The sequence below is a fragment of the Archocentrus centrarchus genome, chromosome 3, assembly GCF_007364275.1.
Source record: "Archocentrus centrarchus isolate MPI-CPG fArcCen1 chromosome 3, fArcCen1, whole genome shotgun sequence".
Classification (NCBI taxonomy): Eukaryota; Metazoa; Chordata; class Actinopteri; order Cichliformes; family Cichlidae; genus Archocentrus; species Archocentrus centrarchus.
Window position 1 is genome coordinate 6,921,206 of NC_044348.1, and position 26,541 is coordinate 6,947,746.

At 41.0% G+C, this 26,541-nt stretch overlaps 1 protein-coding gene across 2 annotated transcripts in view; it reads right to left on the reverse strand.

Moving 5' to 3' along the window:
* Window positions 1-26,541, reverse strand: part of LOC115774711 (E3 SUMO-protein ligase PIAS1-like) — a 60,841-nt gene that overhangs the window by 14,784 nt on the left and 19,516 nt on the right. For both annotated transcript variants that reach the window (XM_030722108.1, XM_030722100.1), the window contains one exon: window positions 19,754-20,249. In XM_030722108.1, the coding sequence (XP_030577968.1) occupies window positions 19,754-20,246 (493 nt within the window). In that variant the 5' untranslated portion in view covers window positions 20,247-20,249. The remainder of the gene's footprint in view (window positions 1-19,753; window positions 20,250-26,541) is intronic.

The following is a 26,541-nucleotide window of genomic DNA, read 5'->3' on the forward strand; positions in this document are numbered from 1 at the left end:
CTGTGCAAAAGTCTCAAGCCACTCCTCATTTCTTTATAGTTTGCTTGCAAGGAGTCAGACTTGTAATTTTAAAAAGTAATCTTGAGCAGTAGTTCTCCAGGGTTTCTGGATGTCCTTGTTCAGTCCCTGATCAGAAGCATGTATTTTTGTTTGTTAAACCACTTAACACTGACCTATGGATCATTTAAACATAAGAAAAGTACCTAACTCAAGGAATTAACCAGACAATTTGTATCATTAGACACTTTGTTACTAGCAGCCTGTTGCAAAAACACATCATTTGTTCCCATTTCTTTAATAGAAACTACAAAAATGCGGAAAAAAAACACATTTTGACACACATAAATTGTATTTTTGTACAATAGCAATAGAAGAAAACTTGGCATATCTCCACATGGTGAACAGTCCTTAAAAAATTTGAGGAAACTGGAAAAGTGGAGGACACAAGAAGAAGCATCAGGTCGCAACTATCTGCAACAGCTGAACAGTATCTGCTGTTCACTGAAGCCTCATCAGAAATGGTCTCAGTGGAAGGATGGCTGTATGCCAGTGAGTGTCTACAGCCATCTACAAAGCATGGTGGAGGATCTGTCATGGTTTGGGGCTGCATTATCCCCGGACCTCAACATTACTGAAGCAGTGTGGGATCATCTTGACAGAGAACAGAACAAAAGGCAGCCAACATCCAGAGAAGAGCTTTGAATATCCTTCAAGAAGCCTGGAGAACTATTCCTGAAGACTACTTAACGAAATGAGAAGAAAGCTGCCTCAGAGAGTTCAGGCTGTGCTGAAGAATAAAAGTAGTCACACCAAATATTGACTCAAACTTGTTCAAACTGTACAAAGTCTGCCTTTGCCTTATATACAGTATTTCCATGTATGTTTGCACACATTTCTATAAACTGCTGCATGTATTTCTCATTTCCCAATCAAAACATAAAGACATGAGGGGTGGCTCAAAATTTTTGCACAGTTCTGTGTTTATATAAAATATACCTGAACTGAGCTGAACAACTACTTCCAAAAAAACCCCCCAAACATTCGTTTTATTCCAGCTGAGAGGTGGGACAGGTGACTAACTTCTTACTCTGCACGAAGCCCTCAAAAATTAAAGCAGCAAACAGGTTTTTTTTAATCCTCATTACAAGCCTTCCTTATGCATACCACCATACTCACTGTTAAAATACTGTGATATACTGTGTGTATGTCGTGAAACAGACCTGCTGAATTTCAGTGGGAATGTTTTTTGGTCTGCAGCTTGTGTAAGTGAGGAGGGAGAGTGTGTTAATTGTTGCTTTAGCTACCTGAAATAATGTTGAACTGAGAGTGAGCGACAGATTAAAAAGAGTCTGCGTACAAACACACACACACTCAGCGGCATAAAGAACACAAAGGTATTTTCCATATACAGTAGGGAGTGTGGGTGGGGGTGGAGGGAAGGGTGAGGTCTACAGTTCCTGCGGATGATTACCGGACCAATCATGTTCCTCATCTCAGTGTTCCAAACAGCCATTAAATTTCCCAGTAATGACCCATCTCATCACCAACATGGTATATAATTTGTTTGACATGTGCAGTATTTACTGTATGTTTCTGTGCGTTTTAAGCGGCAGCCTGTGCACTGCGGAACAAAATCATGCGAGTGTGCTTTCGAACAACCGCCTTCCTCCTCTCCGGGCACACGGGTTATAAATAGAAAGAGCTCTCTCACTCCCTCACTCTTGCTCTGCCTCTCTCCTATCACTCTATAACTCACTCTCTCTCTCTGGTGCTGGATTTGTTTGTGGTGTTTCAAAGTGAGTGGCTGGGAGAGATATGAGAGGGGTTGAAATAGCCTTTGATTGATGTCTTCCTCACTCTCACTAACACAGAGCCGTATTTTTACCCAAACACAGTGTTTTGACATCAACTTTAAGATGTTTTCTTTGTCTTGCTCACAAACTGGCCTAAAGTAATAAAAACTGGAGTGCTGAAACCAGATGCATGCTCTTCTTTAGCACTTCGCCATGCGCCTTCCTTGGGATTTAAATCATGTATCCTGTTTATACACAAAATTAAAAGGAGCACTTTGAAACTTAGTCTTCTGCTGCCTTGCCAATGATCCTATTTCTCATTTAAACCTACAACAGATCACTTTTGGTATTAAGGCAGGCACTGCTGCAAAGACACAAGTGCCATATCGCATCACTCTCCCATTTCTCTGGTAACACAGCAACCACCACTAACAGAAGCACATGGAGCCAGCCTAGGTTTCTTTGCAACTGGTGATTTACAGGTAACCAATGCATGGCTATTACAAAGAACACTCACAATAGATTTCATAATAAAAAATTAAAGCAAAAATGGTGTCTAATGTAGCTTTAAGTCCACACTCTGGCTCACGAAGCTGTGCAGTTTGCTTCCTCGTTTACAGGAGAAGAACACGAATAACCCAAATACTCGATAGAAAGAAGCGAAACAGCGGCTTAAAACTGACACGGAGATGGCGCTCATTTTACACGACCAGTCAAGTCATTGAGCATCAGCGGCCACTCTGCGTTTGTTACTGTGGTGAAGTGGCAGTTTGGCCTGCTGCTATTTGCTGTCGTGACTTCTCATATAAAAAAGCAAAAGCTATAAAGAAACATAAGTGTGCATCTATATGTAACAATAAGTCACAAAGTATTTCAGAATCTTTTTTAAAATCATATTTGTACTACTAATTGTAACCCAGTTATCGATAGATATTTTGATAATGTGCATTCAAGTGAAAAATAACATTTTCACTGGACTTTACGCAGTACTTTGAAAAAACTAAGTACTAACTGTAGAACCACCATCAGCAGCAATAATTCAATTTAATTGTTTTCTGTATGACTTTATCACTCTCACATTGTTATGAAGGAATTTTGGCCCACTCTTCAGTGCATTGAGGTATGCAGACAGTTATTTATGTACAGCTCTCTTAAGGTCTCACCACAGCATTTTAATCAGGTTAAAGTCTGGACTTTGACTGGACCATTGCAACACCCTGATTCTTTTCTTTGTCAGCCATTCTGTTTTCTGCTGTACTTGGAATCATTGTCCTGTTGCATGACCCAATTTCAGCCAAGCTTTAGTTGTCAGACAGATGGCTTCACATTTGACTCTAGAATACTAGGGTAGCATGGTCTTCCATGGTTAACGCTTGCCTCACAGAGAGTAGGTCCTCCTTTTAAATTTATTGGAAAGTTTGCATGTTCTCCCCATCTCTCTGTGAGTTCTGGCTCCCTCCCACAGTCCAAAGACATGCAATAGGCTAAGTTAACTGGTGATTCTAAATTTGCTGTAGGTGTGAATGGTTGTCTGTCAGATTAATTCATCATCACCATGCCTAAGGCATCACCCCTCCACTACCATGCTTTACAGTTGGCGCTGGCCTACTGCTCATTGTCAGATACTTCCACTTTGGTCTTGTTTGTACAAAGGTCACTGTTCTCACTGTTTTTAAAGAAAAGAGGCTTTCTCCTGGCAACCCTTCCAAAGAAGCCACACGTAATCAAGTCTTTTTCTAATTGTGCTGCCATGAACTTTAATATTTAACATGCTAAATGAGGCATGTAGACTGAGATGTACACTATGTTGCCAAAAGTATTCACTCACCCATCAAATTATTGAATTCGGGTGTTTCGATCACTTCCATGACCACAGGTGTTAAAAACCAAGCACCTAGACATGTAGACTGCCTCTACAAACATTTGTGAAAGAATGGGTCGCTCTCAGGAGCTCAGTAAATTCCAGCGTGGTACTGTGACATGATGCCACCTCTTCAATAAGTACAGTCACGAAATTTCTTCGCTACTAAATATTCCACAATCAACTGTTAGTGGTGTTATAACAAAATGGAAGCGACTCAGCCACAAAGTGGTAGGCCACATAAAATTACAGAGCAGGGTCAGTGGATGCTGAAGTGCATAGTGCGCAGAGGTCGCCAACTTTCTGCAGAGCCAATCACTACAGACGTCCAAACTTCATGTGGCCTTCAGATTAGCTCAAGAACAGTCCCGTAGAGAGCTTCATGGTCTCGACCCCTTAGTTCCAGTGAAAGGAACTCTTAATGCTTCAGTACACCTAGACATTTTGGACAATTTCATGCTCCCAAAGTTGTAGGAACAGTTTGGGGATGGCCCCTTCCTGTTCCAACATGACTGCGCACCAGTGCACCAAGCAAGGTCCATAAAGACATGGATGCGTGAGTTTGGTGTGGAAGAACTCGACTGGATTGCACAGAGTCCTGAAACTGCAAAAACTTCTGCTTTTATAGAGGTGCTCACACTTGCTGATGACCAGTTAATCAAGTGGATTTGATTATCAGCACCTGGCTGCTACTGACCCTCTAAACTCCCATGAAAGCAGTAAGGGTGGACTTTCTCTTTCAGATGTCTGAAAGTCATTGTTATGGTGGGTCTGTGAATATGTAACCTGGCTGTCAATCAAAACCCTCAACCTTTATTAGTAACTCAGCCGGTCATCTGTAGAACAAAGCTACACACATTAACACCAGACTCAGTGAGATTTTCCAGTTCAGTGGAGCTAAGACTCTTCTCTATTGCCAGTGAGCCAGCTCCTGTCGGTTCAGATGTTTTTGGTAAGATTAGCTGTATGCTGGTCTGACATGGGTGGACAGTGCAACTGCTGGTTTATATTTAGATGGAGATTTTGCATTTGTTTGCAGAGCTGACTCAGAACCTAACAGAATTTTACCTCTTAAAGCCACAGTGGCTGCTATTCAGCAAAGGTTATGTTGGGTCATAATGTTAACTACACCATAGGCAGAAAAATTTCAATAACTTGAGCTTCTACCTATTTTCACAGAAAGAAGATAAAGGGAGCAATGATCAGAGCTGTAATTACTGTTATAAAGGATCCCGGCATTGCATGAAATCTTATTTCTGCCTAATGGTGCCTAATGAACATAAATAAATCACTGGGACATTAATTTTGAGATGCAAGCATAATTACAATAAATAAATAAAAGCTTCTATTAATACAAATCTCCAACCATGTGTCACACAGTAGCGGGAGACTGTTCTGACTAAATGCAGAAGAAGAGAGGGGGACAGCTGAGATGAAATTTCTAAAGGTCTAACAAGGGTATTACAGAGAGCACAGAGTAAAGGATTTTTTTTTTGGCAGTTTGTGATGGACTGTGTGCTTGATGTCAAGCATTGAAATCGATTCAGCACTTCTAAAACCAAACTTAAACTGCAAACTGAGAGCTCCCCAGTGCAGTGACTGCATGGTTAAAAAAGCCCTGCAGATTCTGTGTCCTTCACGGTACACAGTTTGAAACCCCCGCTGTACCTGGCGCTATGCTGCATTTTAAACTGTTTCTAAACTGTAAAATGTATGTCAGGCAGATGGTGGGAGGAGTGACAGATGGGAGAATGACCTCCAATAGGTTCATGTTTACAGTACAGAGGAAATAAACCAAGCAGGAACCAAAATATACCATCAGCCGCAGTTTTACTGAGTATATAGAATCAGTCAGAGATGTATTTCTCTTTTTTTCCCCCATGTCTAATAACAGAAGAGGCTGAAATGATACAACCCCAGCTGCAGACCTAGTTTCTACTGAGCCTGAACTGCAGTGGGCTATATTGAGAAGTCGCTCTAATATTTGTTGTGCACTCATTAACAGAAATGAGATGGGCAAAACAGTAAAGGTTAAAGGGGATCCAAATCACTAACAACTACTTAGCCAATGTGGGAGTGTGCGCATTGTCCACAACAATGAATACGCACATACACACTGGTCTCTAAAAATACATAGGTTATCTGATTAATGTGCTCTAAACGGAGGTGAAAAAAATGATGTGACGTGGTTAGGATTCCCACACACCAATGAGCCAGCCTTCCCAAAAAGGAAATAACTGCAAACCTTTGAGAAGCATATGCCGGCTCCACAGTTTCACATCTGCAGAGAACTGTGGAGAGAAAAAAAAAAAAAAAAAAAAAGAACTTTGTGCCTGACATATTTATGCTTGAACTAAATTTATGTTCCAGTTTGGCCACATCTGTTTTAAACCATCCGATTCAGCTGTTATCAGCCCATTTAATGGCTGTTATCAGTTGTTATCAGTACAACACATATTGCCAGTAGGCGCACTCCCTCTACCTTCGAGCTGGCTCGGTAAGCCCCCGCCATCCATTGTAATGAGAGATAAACAGAGAGCAACACAGACATCCAGTATTCGTGTATAACCTCTGGTCGTAAATGTTGTGATAAGCTAGCAAATGGAGCTGTGTAATGTATTCTTTAAATTGTAGAAGAGGGTATTTTAACAAAGTAAGTACTGGTGTCTAAACGTACCCAAACTTTTGTTCCAAAACAAAACAAAAGAGTGAGTGAAAGCAAGGGTATGCTCGAGTTCGCTAACAAATTTGTTTGTAATTGTTGAGAGCTGATTCAATTATGCGTCAGCCACTCATCCGAGCTCTAACTGTGGACTTTTGTTGCTTTTTGAACCTGTGAAAACACCGTCTATTACTTCCATTCAGAAGGGCAGGATGACTAGCGCTAAATGAGGTGATAACTACTCACTAGTCGGCAGAGGAGGCCACCTACTTGGGACTGATACCAAGGGATAACTGCCATTGAGCAGGCTGATAATAACTGAAATCAGCATATAAAAAGGTGCTTGTTACAATACAGTGACTTTTTTTTTTTTTAATAATTTTTCTACTACACTTACACAACTAAAATAAACAATATTTCATGGTCAAAATAATGGTTTAGCTACTACCAATCTCCCTACAGCAAGAAAACCTAAAATCTGAGTTCAGTTCTGCTTTGAAGAGAAGAAATGTGAGCTAAACATCAGAGAATGTGCTCGAGCTTCATAGCCGGTCTTCAGCACAACAAAGCCCAGCTGGAGTTTATTAACTTGTTAGTGGCCTTGCTACTTTCTCTCTGTTTGGTGCACCGCAGGCACGCGCACACACACGCACACACACACACTCACAAAGACAGTGCCACATGTACGTGCGCAAACACAACATACAGCAGTGTTCATAGACAGAACAAAGACAAAAATCCTTCCAGCGTCACTCAAACTACAATGCTAGAATGATCCGCAACAAAAGGTCAGCTCTAAATGTCACGCCCACATTTGCAAACAATGACAACTTTCCAGAAGTGTTTCTTGCTCTCCCCCTACCCACAGTTATTACCTTTTATTATGCACATAAGGCTGTTGTAAAGTTACATACTGACAGGGCTCATTTAAGCATTCCAGTGTGCACACAGGACCGCTAAGGCTGGCATTAAAGTTTCTTTCTGGCTCTGCGATCCCCATCAGCATGCACACTGGAGCACGCATTTCGCTGTGTTTTTAGAGCTTGGCCTCTTGCCATTATACACCACGCCCGTGTCAGTATAGAATAAAATACACTATATGGCTACAGTAGATATAACACTGTTCCTTATATCTGAGATCAGATAAAAGAGCAAAGCGACAGATGCTTAAGTTCGTTAGGGGTTGGGTCCGTCTAATCAGGCAACTTGACAAGACGACGATGCGCCAACTCAGTCAGAAGAAAAAAATAACGCTGGTTTAACAGGCTCTGAGAGATGGAAGCCATTTTCTGCAGCGTGTTTATAGCCGAGTGCAGTCAAGGCTCCTTTTGTTGATGTTCATTCGCTGTGAGAAGTCTGAGCTGTTTACAGAGAGATAAAGATTTTGCGCGGGATCACACAGGGGTCAGAGTCAGAGTACGAGCTGGTGATTCTCAGGTTGTGTTTTGATGTTGAGCGACGAGGTCATTTTCCGCTCGTTAGATGTTTTGGAACACTGCCACCAGTTCCTGCCATGTACAGCTGATACTGTGTGTGACACAGTATCTTTACTGATTCTCAGAGGAGATATTTATTTGCTTACCAGAAACAAGATGTCCAGAGCATTTGATTTGTACTGATTAAATGTGCTTGCCCAAGGACACTCCAGCAGGGCGGATAATTGCGATGACGAGGACTCGAACGCAGGTCTCTTTATTGATGCGATGGCCTGAAGTGCAGTTTCTGACATCCTGCTGCTGCTATTCTGATGCTTAGAAATACACAGTGAAATCAAATAGTCAAAAGTTTATAATAATGACTCATATGGTTTACTGACCTCATGTATTTCATTCAGTTTTTACTGAATTCAAGATGTATTGTACTTTCTTTATGCTTTCGTGCTTTCTTTGTAAATGGAACTGGGAACTAAACTCAGCACTTCCTTTAGATATTTCAAAATAAAATCTTTTATTAGAAGTGAATGGATCTAAATTGAGGAAATCGTTTCGTTTTAAAACAGTACTGTCGGTCAATTAAGATGTTAAAAGGGAGCTAATCGGGAGACAAGTTCTGAGTGAAATACAATAACATGGATTTAACAGCTAGATTTAACTAAGAAAACAGGTAAGAGCCGTCCACTGGATAATTACTGCAGTGATTAATGTGTTTTGGCTGGCTACAGGTTGTTTAACTCTAACAGAAGCAGTGAGTTATCTTTCAATTTTTTTTAAACAACCATGTTGGAAGACATCCTGTGGTTGTGGAAAAGATGTTTCTGCATTTCAGAAGGGTCAAATTATTGACCTACATCAAGCAAAGAAAACAACTAAGGAGACTGCTGAAACTATTAAAATTGGGTCAAGTCTAATGGATTATTAAAAAAGTGGTGAACCATCATCTTTGAGGAAGAAATGTGGTCTGAAAAAGATTCTTGAATGATTGTAATCAGATCACTTAAACATTTGGTGAAGTCAAATCATAAACAAACAGTAGAACTCATGGCTACCAGGAGGCGGCCCCCCAGGAGGACCCAGGACTCGCTGGAGAGACTGTATCTCTCAGCTGGCTTGGGTACAACTTGGTGCTGAGGTCAGCTGATGACATGAATATAGGTTTTCTGAATCCGTGGATGTTTGGGCATATTCCAAGATGATGATGCCAAGATTCACTGTGAAAGAGTAGTTCAAAGGAGCGTGACAAACTGTTGCACATGGATTGGCCAAGTCCAAACCTTAACCCCACTGAGAATCTCTGGGATGTGCAGAAGACTTTACGCAGCGGTCAGACTCTTCCATCATCGATACAAGATCTTAGTGAAAAATTATGCAGCTGTGGATGAAAACGCAATTCAATTCAATTCAATTCAAATAGCGCCAAATCAAAACAAACAGTAAGGTAAAGACCCTACAATAATTACAGAGAAGTCTCAACAGTCAAAACGACCCCCTATGAGCAAGCACTTTGCGACAGTGGGAAGGAAAAAACTCCCTTTTAACAGGAAGAAACCTCCAGCAGAACCAGGCTCAGGGAGGGGCCGCGACTGGTTGGAGCTGAGGGGAGAGAGAGAGGAGAAAAGACATGCTGTGGAAGAGAGCCAGAGATTAATAATAACTAATGATTAAATGTGGAGTGGTGTATAAACAGAGTGAAAAGAGGTGAACGAAAAGAAACCCTCACTGAATCATGGGAACCCCCCAGCAGTCTTGTGACACTGCATGAGCTTTTATTGACTGGGCAGTGTATGTTTCTAATGGCGTACACTACTTGGCTGTTTTCTTTTTCTTTTTTCCTCTTTTGGTTTTTGACTAAATTATAAAATACCACATATCAAACATTAGCAGTGATAGAACATTTGTTTTCCTTTGGGATTTCCAACCAGCTCTTGTCAACATTAAAAAATGGTATTCCATAAAGGTCCCTTATTTGCAAAGGCAAATAAGCAGATGGAGCCATATATTTGATTTGGAACAGATTTTTAAGCTGGATCGGTCAGGTGAATGTGTAAACTGCTACCACTATGGAAAAAAGAAAGGACTTAAAGGACTTCAGCACTGGAAAAACGGAGGTACAGCAAGGCTACAGTAACAATGCAGTGTGTTATGCTGCTTAACAACACACTTCAACAAGCAAAAAAATACATTTAACCTGTCTGGGATGGAAAATGATATTTTAGGCTCTAATGGAAATATTTGTGAGAGAATCTTATCCCAAAAAAAGTGGAAATTCAGGATTGTTTTAATGAAACAAGCACTGTGTGAACAATGTGCTATGCATTACTGGCTGACTGTTGCAGGGATTGCTCAAACATTGTTGCCACTTCCTGAGTTAAAAGTAATGTCTGCAGGCCCAAAGTTTTTGTGAAATGTGGCATTGCAAGTTTGGAAATACCAACAATGCTGCTGTGATAAACATATATATGCATGTCTCCTAGTTTATCCAAATGCATCCTCATATACATCACAACCCATTTACTGACAAACTGTAACTCATTATAATGGAAAAAAGCAATAAAACAGCGAGCAGCCCTGACATGAAGCCACTAAAGCTGCATAATATCCAACCACAACCATAAACATGATATATGGAGCAAAAGTAGTTATCTAAATATTATTACCTTTACTAAAGAACTGATACTGATACAATTTTAAAAGTGGAGACAGATAAAACCAAGTCATGTGAAAGCAAAATGAAGGTCAAGAAAACTACAGTACTGTGCAAAAGTCTTTAGCCATTGACAATCAGACACTTTGCAGACTGTACTGCATCAAAATCTAACTGTACTTTTCTGCATTTATAATTTCATAAATTTTTGACAGGCGCAACACCACTGGCTGAAATGCAGCCCAAAACCATGACAGAGCCGCCACCGTGTTTTACAGATGGCTGTAGACTCTCACTATTGTACCTCTCACCTGACCTCCTCCTTACATGATGCTGATGATTTTAACCAAAAATTTCAAATTTGGATTCATCACTCCAACACACTTGTTGCAAGATTTTCAGTCCAGTTCTTGTGCAATTCAGCATACCTCAACCTTTTCTCCCTGTTTCCCTTACTTAAGAAAAGCTTCTTAACAGCCACCCTTCCACTGACACCATTTCTGATGAGGCTTCAGTGAACAGTAGATGGATCAGCTGAAGGTCCAGATGCATCTCTCAGGTCCTGTGTCAGGTGTTTTCTGGACTGTTTCCTATTTGTTAAGGCCATGACTTTCAGATAATATTCATCTGCTGTGTGTGTGTGTGTTTGTGTTTATATATATATATATATATATATATATATATATATATATATATATATATATATATATATATATATATATATATATATATATGGCCTGCCACTTCTTCTTTTCTCCTCAACTTGTTCAGTTTCTTACATGTTCTTAAGGACGCATCGCATGCCATGTCAAGATATGCAATGTTTTGGCTAATGGCTCTTTGGGAACCACCTTGTTCTGTGTTATCGTTGGCATTTTTCACAGATTCAACTAAAGAAATGGGACCAAACAATGTGTTTTGCAACAGGCTGTTAATAACAGTGCCTCTAGACACAATTTAACTTTTTTGTAGACAACACTGGTTCCTCCCTTGAATGAGATGCGTTGTTTATGCTTGAATAATTCATAGGTCAGTGTTAAATGGCTTAATAAACAAACAAAAAAAGCATTCCTCTGAAAATGGTCAGGTACAAGGAGTAGACTGTAAATGGGTGAAATGTCCAAAGAAAAACTCTGAAAGACCTTCAAAAAGCCTGGAGAACTGTTGCTCAAGACCACTTTAAAAGAATACAAGAAAGTCTGGCTCCTTTGAAGCAAAATATAAATAAATAAGAAGTGGCTCAAGACTGCACAGTACTGTAAGGGCAGATGAATCAATAATCCAAACATGTTAGGTGCTTCCATCCTTCAAAATGTGCTGAATCATTTTTGTTAGAGAAGTAATGGTTTAAGCAGAGAGGCTATTATATATTTCCTTAGTTAATAAGTTATCCACAATTTAAATTGGTTATGTTTTTCCTTTAGCTCATCAGTATGATGGTCAGCATGATGAGTTGAAGAAAATGTTGGATGCACAATGTGGTAGCTGGAGAATAATGATCAGTTTTGCTTTCACTGTGCAATTCTGACTGCCACTGAGCACAAAATCTTGCAGGAAAATGGGAGCTCAATTGCAAAGTCAAACCGGGAAGAGAATAGTGATTTTATTTTCCTTAGAATTTGTAGCTTTCCCTAGGTAGCTGAAATGGTGGATGCTGGAAACTCTATCTGGCAAAAGAAAAAAAAAAAAAGTCCTCTTAGAGGAGGAAGCAAAGAAGGTGATGAGGAGGAGAAAAGGAGAGAATGTTGGACGGGCATTTACTCGGTGGAGAGAGCTCTGGGGAGTTGTCTATTGCCACTTTAATTGACAGGCAGATGGCACCATGCAGACATGATTCATGTCCTGGCACCTGGAGTCATGCTGAACTGTGTGCAGTGCTGAAAGTTGATTTTTAATTTTTTTTTTCTTTCCCCATGACCTTAGAAAATGTACTGAAGGCAAATATGACGGTGACCTACTAATGAACAATAAAAAAAAATCTTAACAATGAAACTAGTTTTCCAAGAGGGTTTCAGGATTCAGCATGCAAAGATATGATCATGGACTGACTCATTTTTAAAGAAAGCCATCCAAAAAAGTCTTATTAGATGGTTTTTTCCCCACATGCTTTTCCTCCTCAGCAATCTTCTCATGTAACGAACCATTATGCACAAAGTGCTCATCAAACGCAAGATAGGCTTGCATCCTTTTTTCCTGAAGATATGGTAATTAAATCATGTATAATGCATGTGCAACACTACGATATCCATAATGAGCAGTGATGTATAGTTCTCTGTGGAGTATGGACAATGATGGAGCACAACCAGCGAGGTTATATGGGGGATGCTGGTGCAGCCAAAGAGTTGACCAGGGCCAAACTGGGGGCTGACTAACCTTTATTCCCCACGCTGATAAGATTCGGCAGAGAGCACAAGACTGTACAGGAGGGAGGGGGCCGGGTGTAATGATAAGGAGAGAGGCCGAGGGAGGGGAGGATGGTGTGAGTGTGACAATAACTACATTTACATGTGCACAAGAAACCCGGTTACTGAAAGAAATCAGGTTAAGGCAGGAAATCAGAGACGATGCCGACATGCACCACAGTTCCTCGGTTACTGTAAAACTGTAGTCGTGCAGCTGATCAGCTGCCATATTCCGTGCAAGCCGCACTCCCATACGTGCGAACCACGGCTGTCATATTTTAATCTTATTAGGGATATATTCAGCTGCAGCAGAGTTTTTAGCATTTGGGTTGATTTTGCAAAGAGAGATTTGATTTTGGAGCGTAAGGCAGCAATTTCTTCATCTTACTATGCATATAAAATGTTTCTGAAGCTGCATCAGAAACATGATATTTATTGTTATGTTATATACTTCCATATATGATGTGATGGAAATGCATAATTACACAAATCCAGTTTTAATCTTCAAAAAGAGAGCCAAAAGAACTCCACTCAAGTCGACTTATCAAGAAGCAATAAACCCACTGCCTACTGAAAATAAAGGCACTAAAACTTACAGACTTAAATCTCAAAATAGCACACATCCCATATAAAGTCACAAACAAATTACCGCCTTAAAGCATCCAAAAGTTGTTAAAAATGAAGGGAAGCCAGCAAGTTTAATTAATTCTAGTGGAAGAGGTGACTTTTTTGGGGGAGCAGTCGCAGATGGAAACTGAGAAAGAGCAGCATACTTTTTTAAAGAAATGCTTAAAAATAATCGAGAGCTGCAAGTTATTTAATCAGTCTGCTGCACATTAACACAAAGACCAGCTGCCACATGGTCCAAAGGCAGTTTGTGAAATACTCAGGGAATTTTGTTGAGGCAGTCTGATGAATAGTGAATATATTTTATCTATGTATGTACATGGACACAATTTGTGGTGCTTCCAGTACGCCAGCTGGGACACCGGAGGTTGTGGTGATGCTCATATAAGTCATTGGTCTTTTACCTAAGAATATAGTGTTTATTTCTCTGGTATTATTTTTATACTTTTTTTGTTTTTCATTCCCTTTTCACTCTTCTAGAACTACTTCATCATTTTGTATATTTTCATGCATTACTGCAATTTACTGCAATTTAACCTTGGTTCCCCTCATGGCAAACAGGTTATGTTATTATGTACAGAACGAAAACATATATATAAACTGTTTCTGAGTTTCCTAAAAAACAAAGAAAAAAAAATGAAGCTAAGCTGTGAAAATAGACTCACTCCAACTTTAGATACAAGGACGCACCAAACGTCTAAGTCTGTCTCCGCATGTGTGCTTGTAAAAAAACAAAAAAAAAAAGAACAGTTGAATCCTGGTTAAACACATACATTGCCAACAATTCAGCTTTCTCAAAAAATATAAAAATAAAAAAATCTGGCAAACGTGAAGGAGCAAGCAAGCAACTGGGGGAAGGGAGAATAAAAATGAGAGAGGAACGGGAGGCGAGGCAACAGGAGACGCAACAACAATAGGAAGGAGAGAGGGAGAGAGGGAGAGAGGGAGCGAGGGACCGAGCGGTAATCAGCAGATCAGAGAGAAGTACACAAGCGGAGACGAGAGAGATTACGTGAAAGAGTGTGATCAGTGAGTGAGGAGGCAAAGGCTGTCTTAAAGCACGAAGAAAAAAAAAAAATCTCCCAGCGAGATCTTCCAGGGAGAGAGCAATTACAATTAATCAATCGGTTTCCTTTCTGCCTCCGATCATTACAAAGAGGGTCATCACTTCAAAGCTGCAGCTTAGTTTCACTTTCTGAGGCAAATTCAAGTCTTCAGTTTCATGTAACAATGCACAGCACCTTCCTCCTGGTTTCTCCTCCTATCGCTCATCCTTTTGGCTCTCTCCGTCTCCCTCAGAACGATAGATTGAACATTTATTATTTATTGGAACGTACATTTGTGTTTCGATGGCAGTTTGTGTGCAAGAATGATGCAAACGTGCGATTCAGAATCAAATAAAGGGATGGTGTGCTCTGCGGGCACAGGTGTAGGCCTGCGTGATTTCATCACTCTGCATGCAAATTTTGACCGGGGACAGCAGCGGAGACAGAAGACGAAGAGGGACAGAGAGCGAGAGGAGAGGGAGGAGGCTGAGAGGGATGAAGCATGTGCAGGAAATGGATAGAGTGAGGAAGCGAGAAGGAAGAAGAGTGAGAGCGAGATGATAGAGCTGCAGGCCCTGTGTTTGTGCATGCATCTGCAGGCAAATTAATCACGAGATGGTCTCCTACTCCATTAAAATGCTAATGTAGGAAAATCTAGACATTTCCATATATTTGCAATATATCCCAGAGCCCAAAGAGTCTTATTATGCTAAGTGCAGACTGGGTGCTGGATGTAGACCTAATGCAATGACAAATCTAGCCGAGATAAAGCCAAGATTAAAAGTTGGTTAAGTAGTGAATTAAAGGGACGACAGGGCACATAACACTAGGCATTATGAATGCTGGGCCTTCAAGGAGTCACATGAGAGTCTGGATATCTGGACTTCAAGGGCCTGAAAAAGCTATTTTGTAAAGCGCTGTTTTGTGTCATAGCTGGAACAAATGTAATTATTTTACATGAGTGATTTATGAGGGAGGCAGCATACACCAATCACAATTTAGCCAAATTTGATTCAAAATCGGATGACAGTTGGTGGGTTTGTTATTGCAGCCAGTGTCAACAAAATGTTCTTAAACCACACCAACACAGTCCCGATGAAGCAGATTAGGGATGTTGTTGACTGCTACATCTGTAAATAATACTTAAGAACGATTCATTTCCAACCTTGCATACTTATTCAACCACTGTGAACTGTTCTGTATACAGAATTAGCTGCTATGCAAACTAAGAACAAAAAGATTTAATTGGAAAGCTTTCTTACATGTTGAGGATCCTCAAGACTCACAAGAGCTACGTGTTGCCACATGGCAGCCAAACTGAGTTTTGTTCAGGAAGCTGAGATGTGACGGTGTTAAGCAGAGTGAGTGCAGTACGGCTTTCACAGCGGAGGAACAGAGTGACGGCTCAGCTAAGCAAATACAGTGCAGTCGACATACAGCACTGTGGTATTGACTGTTTTTCATGCAGTGATTCATTTCTACCCACATTTATATTTCTACCTGTAGTACTAGTGTACAATAAAAATAAAAGCACAATTCATAATGTGGCAGCGTGGCTCGACCCACCTGACAAATTCCAACAGAATGGTCTATATAACAATAAGGAAGGAGAAATGGACTGACATTTATATAGCCATAAACACTTACCAGATATTTTATTATCATTAGATACACCTGTTCACCTGCTTGTTAACTCATATATCTAATCAGCCAATCACATGACAGCAAAGTGCATTTAGGCATGTAGACACAGTCAAGACAACCTGTTGAAGTTCAAAGCAAGCATCAAAATGGGGAAGAAAGGCGATTTAAGTGACTTTGGATGTGGCATGGTTTCAGAAACGGCTGATCTACTGGGATTTTCTCACACAACCATCTCTAACAGAGAACGGTCTGAAAGGGAGAAACTATCCAGTGAGCAGCAGTTCTCTGGGTGAAAATGCCTTGCTGATGCAGAGGAGAATGGCCAGACTGCTTCAAACTGACAGGAAGGCAACAGTAACTCAAACAAGTGGTGGTGGTGTTATAATGGTGTTGAGGATATTATCCTGAGACACTTTAGGCCACTTAGTATAAACTGAGCATTGTTCAAACACCACAGCCTACTTGAGTATTGTTGCCGACCGTGTCCATCTGTTTATGAACAAAAAGATGATGAGATATTATCTCAAACTGGTTTCTTGAACATGACAATGAGTTCACTGCACTCAAATAGCCTCCACAGTCACCAACAGAGCAATCTGAGGGACCTTGTTGAATCTGTCCTGAATGTGAAGGCTAAAGGGGGTCCAACCCCGTACTAGCAAGTTGTAGTTAATAAAGTGGCTGTGTGTGTGTGTGTGTGTGTGTGTGTGTATATTAGGGCTGCAACGATTCATCGATTAACGCGATTAAATCGATTCTAAAAATTTATCGACACATATTTACTGTGTCGATGCTTCGTTTAAACTCTGCAGCGCTCAGCTGTCTCGGTGTAAGCGGCGCTCCTCACTAGCATTAGCAGCATTAGTGCTGACGTTTTTTTGTGGGTTTATTGGGGGCTGGCAAACCAACATAGAACTGCATTACCGCCACCTACTGGACTGGAGTGTGAATCACTCACGTATACACAAGCACACATTCTAAAAAGCTCTCCGTCGCTGCGATGGATTTCATTTAACCCAGAGTGGATCATCACTAGAGTTGCCACCTGTCTCGTAAAATACAGAACCCCGTATGTTACGGGACTCCGTGGAATACGGCTCCGTAACATGCCGTGTTCCGTACTTTACGGGACGGGTGGCAACTGTCGCTGACATGCATTTCCACGCCTCCACTGCTCTCTGTGTGTCTGTGTGTGTTGTGCTCGCTGAGAATTTCAGCTGCTATTTTTGTCTTTACTTCAGCTGTAGCTACCAGAACTGGTTTGCTAGCGAGCGCGGGCCATTAGCACTAGCGATGGTTCGGTACCGGAAGGCCCGCCCCCCAGGACCGAGGGGCTCCTTCAAAATATTTTTTATACTTTAATCCCTTATTAGTGACTAAATATAGACCTGCAGTAGAAACGTATTTTCGAGAATGCTTGTGAATACAAAGCATTACACCATTACTCACACATGCGCCATGGCTCCCGCAGCCACTAGTTTTTCAAAACACTCATAGCAGGCAGCGGTTTTAACTGCGCAAGCGCAAAGAGGCGAAGCTGTGACGGTGAGCTCAAGTAGTGAAAAAGGAAACGTTTTTCCAGCGTCCAAAACAGCAGCTTTTTCTTTTAGTAACCACCATTAAATCTGTGAAACAGCTGGAGGTCCTTCATCAAGCACCTGATCAGCAAGTGTTAAGGTGAAGAAAAGAGAACTTTGTAGCTGCTCCATTCACCGCTGTTTGTTCACATGGCGAGAAACTGCATTACGGAAGTTAAAATATGCAGATAAACTGTTAATAAAAAAAAGTATTTCTTATCCGATTACTCGATTAATCGCTGGAATAATCGATAGAATACTCGATTACTAAAATAATCGTTTTATGCAGCCCTAGTATATATATATATATATATATATGTGTGTGTGTGTGTGTGTCTTTCTAAATTTTCTAGTTTTAATCACCACTCACAGCATTTAGACTACAATATGAATCAAAGAGCCAGTATTTGCCTGTGACTGGATGTCAGTCACAATGATCTGCAGAAGCACAAAAATAAAAATGTCTATGACTCATTGTTATATGTTTTGAGATTGCGACTAAATGCAGGCCTTTTGGCTCATTAATGGAAATAAACACTATGAGGAAAGTACTACAGGAGGATCTGAGGGGGCACATTCTTCAGCTTTTACTCTTTTTTAGATGTTTTAAAAAGGCACCCAATTAATATTTTCACCAACACCCACTGAGAACCGCGGGTAGCCATGTTTTACTGTTCTTGTTTATTTCTGCTGTAACTTTTCTGTATCCTGTCAACAAAAAACAGAATTGGCGATGAACAGAAGAAATACAAATGTCCATGTTTTTTTATGCCAGCTGCTACAATTATTACTGGAATAATACACTGATTTAAATATCAGCAATTTTACATTTTTTTTCTGGCATTTTGACTTTTACTAGATAATTTGACAATAAAGATATGGAAAGTAAACCTGCATAGAGAGGGGGATAGGATATATAATTAGGGTGTATATGACACATATGCATATGCAGAGTCTAATCTATTTGACACATTGTAATAACTCATTCAAGTTTTTTTTCATAAACTACCTGAATACAGATACAGCTAATTAAGTGAACAAACATGGACTGTTCTGAAAATGTTTTGTCAGATATTCAAACCATATTTGTCAGAAATCAATATTTCTGATGATGAATATCTAACATTTGGGATATTTTGGGAACACGGGGCAAATTTAAACAAAACATTTGCCTACAGTTTCATCAACATTGCATGGTAAACTTTTTAGCAAACAGTTGTGTACTGGTGAATACAAATTCAATATTCTCTGCAATGTAGCTCTATTTGTGGTCTCTACCATAGACTGTATATCAAAGATGGATGTAGCTTCCAGGTCTAAAAAGTGCCCTAAACCTGCGTTCTTTCTAATGACCAGCAGGGGGAGGGGAGCGACTCCTCTAGTTGCAAAAAGGCGTCTGATTGTAAAGAAGCCGAAAACAATGAATTTGATCCATGACCTCAGGAATCTGACAAATTTATTTTCAGTTGTTGGTCTTAATTTAGCAGGATGTTCACATTGTAAATTTTATAAAACAGGGTATGATTTTCACTACTCTCCAGCTATGCTTTGCCTGTGGTTTGACAGTTGGATCTACCCTCAAAGGACACTTTCAAAATGCTGAAATCAAGACTTCAAATCTGTAGTCCACGATGATGTAATGGAAGCTACGTCAATCTTTCACAAGCTGTCTGTGGTCTCTAGCAGGTACTGAGAGTAATATCTCATTCACTGGGCTGCTGAATTCTTTACTATCTTCCCAGTTAGTTACCAGTTTGGTTTGTCAGTTATTTAGTACTCAGTCACCTGTGTACAGTGGGTTTATAGGGCTTTGCTGTTTGAGCCAAAACAGCAAAGTGGCAGGCCAGAAAGCTAAATTGCTCTCTGTAGATTCATCAAGGTTCGCTTTCATCTCGTCAGTGATATAAAAATAAAAATATATATAAAATTAATACAAAAGTTTTGATTATGTTTGCAGTGTGATAATATATAATGCACATGGATTGTGTAGCTAGGGGTTACTGCATCCATTTATCATTAGCACCTCTCACACAAAAACCACATTTGTACACCTTTCCTCACCTAGACTAGTCGGCTTGATGAGTTCGTCCAGCATGTCGTAGAAGGGCAGCCTCTGGAGCTTAACATCTGGGTGGACCGGATGCAGCGTTGCTGAGGTGGGCAGGTGGTGCGTCAGTCCAGTCAGCTCGTGTTTCCCAGGACCGAGTAGCGAGAGGGGCAGTAACGCAGCAGGCGATGGGGCTCCACCGTGACCGGCGTGACCCTCATAAGCCAGCTGCGTCAGGCCAGCAGGCAATGCTGCACCCCCTCCTCCAACCACTCCAGCTGTGGCCGGGTGATGCGGTCCAGGCAGGGCCAGCTCTGAGTGGGAGACCATTTTGGCTGGGAAACGTCTTCGGTAGAGCTCTTTGATCTTCATGTGCACGGCGGGGCTGCAGCCAGCTTTCAGCAGATGCAGCGCCTTGGTCAGCAGCTCGTGCTTGCGTCCGTGCTTGTTGCGCCCAGCGTAGCCCAACAGCACCTGCAGCTCCGACACCCGCAGGCTCATCACCATTTGCTGCAGTGGAGGAAGGGATGAGAAAGATGATGAGAAATCATATCTTGAGTTTTAGTACCAATGAAATCATTTTATGACCAATACAAATTTGTCTAAATCTAAGCGGCATCAACAATCATCAAACCTCATTAAGTAGCTACAGCATGTTTTTATTTTATGGCTGTAGCTTCATAAAAGGTAAGGTGCAGTGTTACTGTGCAGTGTTTAGCGTCAAATGATCCAACAACCCCTGCTCAACTGACTGGACTCGTTCATTAAAGTTTCCTTTCATACAAAAGCTCCAGGTTTGAGGCTGTGAGGAGACACAAACCTGGCCTCAGAGAGTCACGAGCTAGTGTACTCCTTGTGCTGGACCCAAGCCAGAATAAACTGGGGGGGTGAGATTGTGTCACGAAGGGCACCCGCCAAATCAAATATCTGGATCCATTCACTGTGGTGACCCCTTGGGAAATAAGGGAGCAGCTGAAAAGTACCTTTACTTGAATTGCCTGGATCACAATTTGTTGTCTCATGATTACCTCACTTAATGCAAACAAAAAAACATCTCCACAGAGAAGAGGATATCTGAATAAAATCCCTGCCAGCTGATGTGAGTCAAAGCTAAAGTTTAACACTGATTCCCCCAGGAGCAGAGTTGTTGTCATTGTGTCCTGCGTTGGGAGTTGGAAAATCCCTCTGAACTGAGAAACAGAGTCACAGTGCATATCAGTCTTGCTGACTTGTTGGGTTGTAAAAGGTTTATCAATGTATACGCCATTGTATAAGACAAAAAAAAAAACAAAAAAAAAAAAAGCTATTTTGTACCCAAGATTAGGAAGAAAAAAAAAAAGCACTGGTCCTTCTGTTGAACAGTGGTTTGGTCGAAAGACAAGTATCCACTCGGAGCAGAGTGTGTAAATTACACGCTCAACGCAACGCACCTGACAGAGCTACAGATTTATGGGTGGCCAGAGACTGTTTTTACATGTTACTCTCATTTTGCCTCAGATCAGTTGGGGATTGCCCAGAGAGAAACGAACGAGGAAGTCACTGTGGAAGAAGACATTTGGCTGTTTTACATTTCTATGTTTAGATGTTAAAAATAAAAATATGGATTCAAATTTAAAGGCATAATTAGGTGATTTCAATTTATATTCTGTTTCAAACTGGTCAGACAACTGAGCTTCCTATCATCAAAAAAAAAAACAAAAAAAAAAACAGCTGAGTCTGTACAGTGATATACTGCAGCTTGGCACAGCTGACACTTTGCCTCACAGATGTTTAGAAAGAACACACACACACACGTGATGCACAGTTTCCCTCCTGGCACTGAGGCGCATACCATAAAAGTCAGAACAGCTTAATTTCTAACCTGTGCATGAGAACAGCACCTGTCCAAGTGCTGCAGAGAACACTCACACTGGGAAGCAGTGCACTGCACTGTGCAGGGGTTTTTTGTTTGATGCAGCAAGGTTTTTTTTTTTTTTTTTTGGATAAAAGAGAAATAAAAGCATTAACTAACAAAGGACTCTTTTACCGGCTCACAATGTGAGGCTGAGGCTGTACCTCCCAGGGGTAGTGGGATGCAGTAGGTACAGGAAAACACAGGGGTGGGGTAGCTTTGGGGTCGGTCCAAACTACAGTAAGCACAAGCAGATTTGCTGCTGAAATGCTGCCTTATAAATCTTCAGACTTTAAATTAAACCGTCAGTGATTGTAACGAGCACTTTACGGAATCTGAGATCAATCCATCTTAAGTATCTTTAATAAGCACAGCTTCCTCAAAATAAAACTGGTGAGGTTGTGTTTTCTTTAAATGAAATCAGAGGAACATCAGTCACTTCAGTCTTGGTGTGTTTGAAGCTTCAGATACTCTGCATAAAACTAGGAGACATAAAACAATACTTTTATGTTTTTGTCAGATTGTTAGAGCAAACAATGATCAGGGCAAAAGAGCTGCGCGCATGCTCTTTTATCTAAAGACAAGGAGTGGGTGAATGAAGAGGCTTAAATGAAACCTCAGCTCATTAACTAGCATCCATTATACATGAGGAAAGCATATAGCAAATCATAGCACAGTCCTTAAAGACACACACCTACAGGGCAGGCTAAGAGTGCCTTGGATAAACTTCCTCCCTTCATCTCCTTTAATGACAGAGGAGCTCAAAATGCAGACGCACACAAACACACGCCCCTGAAATGACAAAGCGCACAGGTCTGCTGGTGCCCAGTCTGTTGGTTTTCATTAAACTAATTGATCACACACGCAGTAGTTTTTATTTTTATGAACAGCATCTGCATGTGTCTATAAAGGTTTAAACATTTAAGCCTTCGAGATTTCATTTTGCTCTTTATACTGATGCCCACTCTTTTGGCCTTAGCCAGAGGTTCTGCATTTAATTGACATTTAAAATGACATACATGATCACTGTGCGCTATTTTTTGAGACCTAACCACAAGCAGCAACTTTTTACACTTGGAAAACAAACAGCGAACCTCAATTTCATTGCGGAAATAGATTTTCTGTCCCTCTACTTAACCCACACAATCCAATTTGTCTCCTCCACAGCAGTCCATCAGTAGGATTCGGAAACATGTTTGAACAATAAAGTTAATGCCATTTATAAAATCTGCTTATTAAATTTCACAAACATCAGGAGGGAAATGCCCCGCACCGCAAACACTTTCTGTTTTGCTTCCTCGGAGCAACTTTTCTCGACCTCTATGACCGGAACGTTGTCAGCTCTTGAAGTCATTTGAAAAGCAGAGGGGGAAAGAAATGAAAACAAATATTACATGATTATTATGTACATGCTAATCTCACTTCATTTTTAGCACACTTTGCCCAGGTGTGAAAGAACCGTCTCAGTCTAGTTTGACCACAGGACTGTACTCTATAATTAAAACAGGCGTACTATATTAACGGGAGTTTTGAATGGAACTGAAACTCAAAAGTGTTACAGTTTACAGTAAATCTTATTCCACTATTGCACACACAGGTTTCAGAGGCTGCAAATGCAGCAAACAAATTTCGACTTCAAACAGCAGGATGAAACTATCTGAAACCATACAAAACATTTTCTGATAAAATGAGAGGCAAAACAAGTCTGGGGTTCTGCTGCGTTTAATGATCTCAATGGAAGAACATGCTGAAAAGGGAGGAGGCTTTTTTTTTTTTTTTTTTTTTGTCCAAAACAATACAACCACTGCTCACCATCTGCCCTACTTGTCAGATTTGCCTTGTACTTTTTTCCTCTTTCCAAAAATAAAATTCAAGTTGATTTTCACTAAAGTGGTCAGAACAGCACTTCCAGGAAGCTAAATATCTAAAAATAGCAAAAGCACTGGAAGCGGTGCAGCGTTAATTACAGCCAAATTTAAACTGGGTATGGTTAGCTTTTTTCGCCATCAGGTGCCCAGAACTTTTTGAAAAAGTACTATATATTGTGTATATATGAACATCTATATACTGCTCAAAAAAATTATTATTTGGTCTGTAAGATGTCAGATAGTTCTCAGGGTCAAAATACCCTTTTGATGTCAGAGTTCAGAGGAGAATGGCCAGACTGCTTCAAACTCATAGGACGGCAATAGTAACTCAAATAACCACTTGTTACAACCAAGAGATGCATAAGAGCATCTCTGAAGACACAACACACTGAAACTTAAAGCAGATGGGCTACAGCAGCAGAAGACCACGCCGGGGGCCACTCCTGTCAGCTAAGAACAGGAAACTGAGGCTACAATTCACAAAAGGTCACCAAAACTAAATAACAGCAGATTTGAAACACATTGCCTGGTCTGATGAGTCTCTATTGCTGCTGCAAGATTCAGATGGTTGGGTCAGAATTTGGCGTAAGCAATATGTAAGCATGGACGCACCCTGCCTTATATCAGTGGTTCCGGTTGGTGGTGGTGGTGTAATGCTATGGTGCATATTTTCTTGGAATGCTTTGGGTCCCTTAGTACCGACTGAATACAATACAAAAGTACAATCCCATAAATGCTACGGCCTACCTGACTACTGTTGCTGACTGTGTCCACCTCTTCATGACCACAGTGTACCGAACTTCTGATGGCTGTTTCCAGCAGGATAATACACACGTCACTTCCCCACAAAGTCTCGAGTGAACGGGAGAATCACGAGATCACACACGAGCATTCTGAACCAAAATGTCCACGCCCAGTGGCACACTGCAAACTGCTGTAAAATACCACTACAGTTCCAAAAAGGAAATTGTAAAGTCAAAATCGTGCCTAATATGGATCGTTTCTGTGAATATGTTGGACAAAATTAAAGTATGCTCTGAAAACTCAGTCCAGCATGAGAGGACATCAGCCTGACACAGCGCTGAGCAACTAACTATCTCAAACTAGCAAGGTGTACCTAATGAAGTGGCTGGTGAGTGTATTTTCTGTGCTGCCACAAGCCACCAAATACTCAAATTTGAAACAACTAAATTGGAAGTTATAGCCAATTTTGTTTAAAAAAAAATGACTGAAACTATAAAGTGATTATCAGTGTTGTTACAAGTTGATTTTCTAGACTGTCACAAGGTTCTTAAAAGTTAGTGTTTTGCGATGACCCAGTTTACGGGGTTGTTTAGTGCCTGCAGGAAAGGGAAACCATTTTACACAATCTGGGTTCCAACCAAGCTTCACAGTGCTCAAAGTGACAGAGCACAGGCTGCTGTTTATAGACCAAACATTGCATCTTGTGTACAGCTGCCACATATGCATAACCATGCACTCACACATGCACGCAGTTGTGTTTCCATCACTTCAGAAGACATTGCACTGATTTACATTCATTTCTTCCTTCCCCTAACGCTAACCACTACTTGCCTAACTCTAACCACAAAGCGAGTCTGCGCCCTAAATTGAATGATTTACATTACGAGGGCTCGCTTTTTGTTCCCAAAAATAATGGTGGATCCCCACCATGTAAATAATGCACGCGAGCGCTCGCACACAGGTAGACAAATTTTACCAGTCAGAACAGAGATCTGTCCTTTGTTGCTGCACAGAGTCAAGGTAGAAAACAGAAGGCAGACGACCATATGTGAATGTAATTTTGATGCCTTTGGTCTGAAGTACACTGCAGTTCTAAAAACACATCAGTCAAACACAGACGGCTCCTACAGCAGAAAGCTCAATCACAGGTGCAGCACACAGCCAGCAGCTGTCTCTTGATGGATTTTTCAAAATCTAGATGTCTTTTTAAAAAAAAAAAAAAAAAAAGAACAATACTTTGGATTTGAATTTAGTGTCGTTTTCTTTAATATCCCGAGACTTGGACAGAAATCAGGGGGGAATCCACAGTTTTATCATTCAATCCAGCGGCGACATTAACGTCCACTGCCATGAAATATGCATGTACACGGCGAGGGTGGGGGTGGGTGGGTGTTGGTGAAGAAATAATGACACTGGCTGCCCACCATTTCACACACACATGTTAAACCCCCCCCCCCCCCCCCCCCCCCCCACGCCCCGCCTCCACCCACTCTGGCTTCAAAGCAAACTCACACAAAAGACAGGCAAATACACACAAGCGCAAACACCACCTAACATAAACTGACACCCACACACACACACACACGCACACACAAAACTTCCACCACACTGCAGATGTGTAACATTCCTCTGGCTCCCCCCAAAAAAAGAGACAAATAGAGGAGAGAAAACGCTGGCGAGGGAGGTGTTGGAGGAGAGACGGATGAACAGATCGCAGCTCTCGCTACCCTTCTTCCTCTGTCAATCACTCTCCTTCCAGGACAGGTGGCCTCCATCAGGCTCGTTCATCTATCCAGGTCAACAACATCTGAGCGGCATGTGCGAGTGATTTATTAGTCAAATAATTTATTTTTTTTTTCCCCCTCAAATTTACTGAATTTTAAAAAGAATCTACAGCACCACTTACGGCTCTAACTTCAAGGAGGGCTCTGTTTGTCTCACACGAGCACAGCTAAACCTGTCAGAGCTTTTAGCAGCAGGAGAACAGGAATTGGCAAAAAAATAAAAACTATCAGTGTGTTTGTTTTCTTCAGGTGAAAGTCTAGTTTTGTGATAATCTCTCCTAGGAGCCATTCGTAGTGTGAAGCTGGACAGTTACAGCATTTCACAGGGTGGAATCGGCAAATGTTAGGTGCTTTTCCTTGAAAAATGGCTCAAAATAGCTGAAGATAAGATTTGTTTTTGACAGCTCACAGATTCAAACAGACTAATCCTTTGAGATCTACCCCGTTAGGATATTACAGGCAGCTATAAACAAGGCATTATTTGCCCGTGAAAAACTCTAAATCCCCCTTCACTT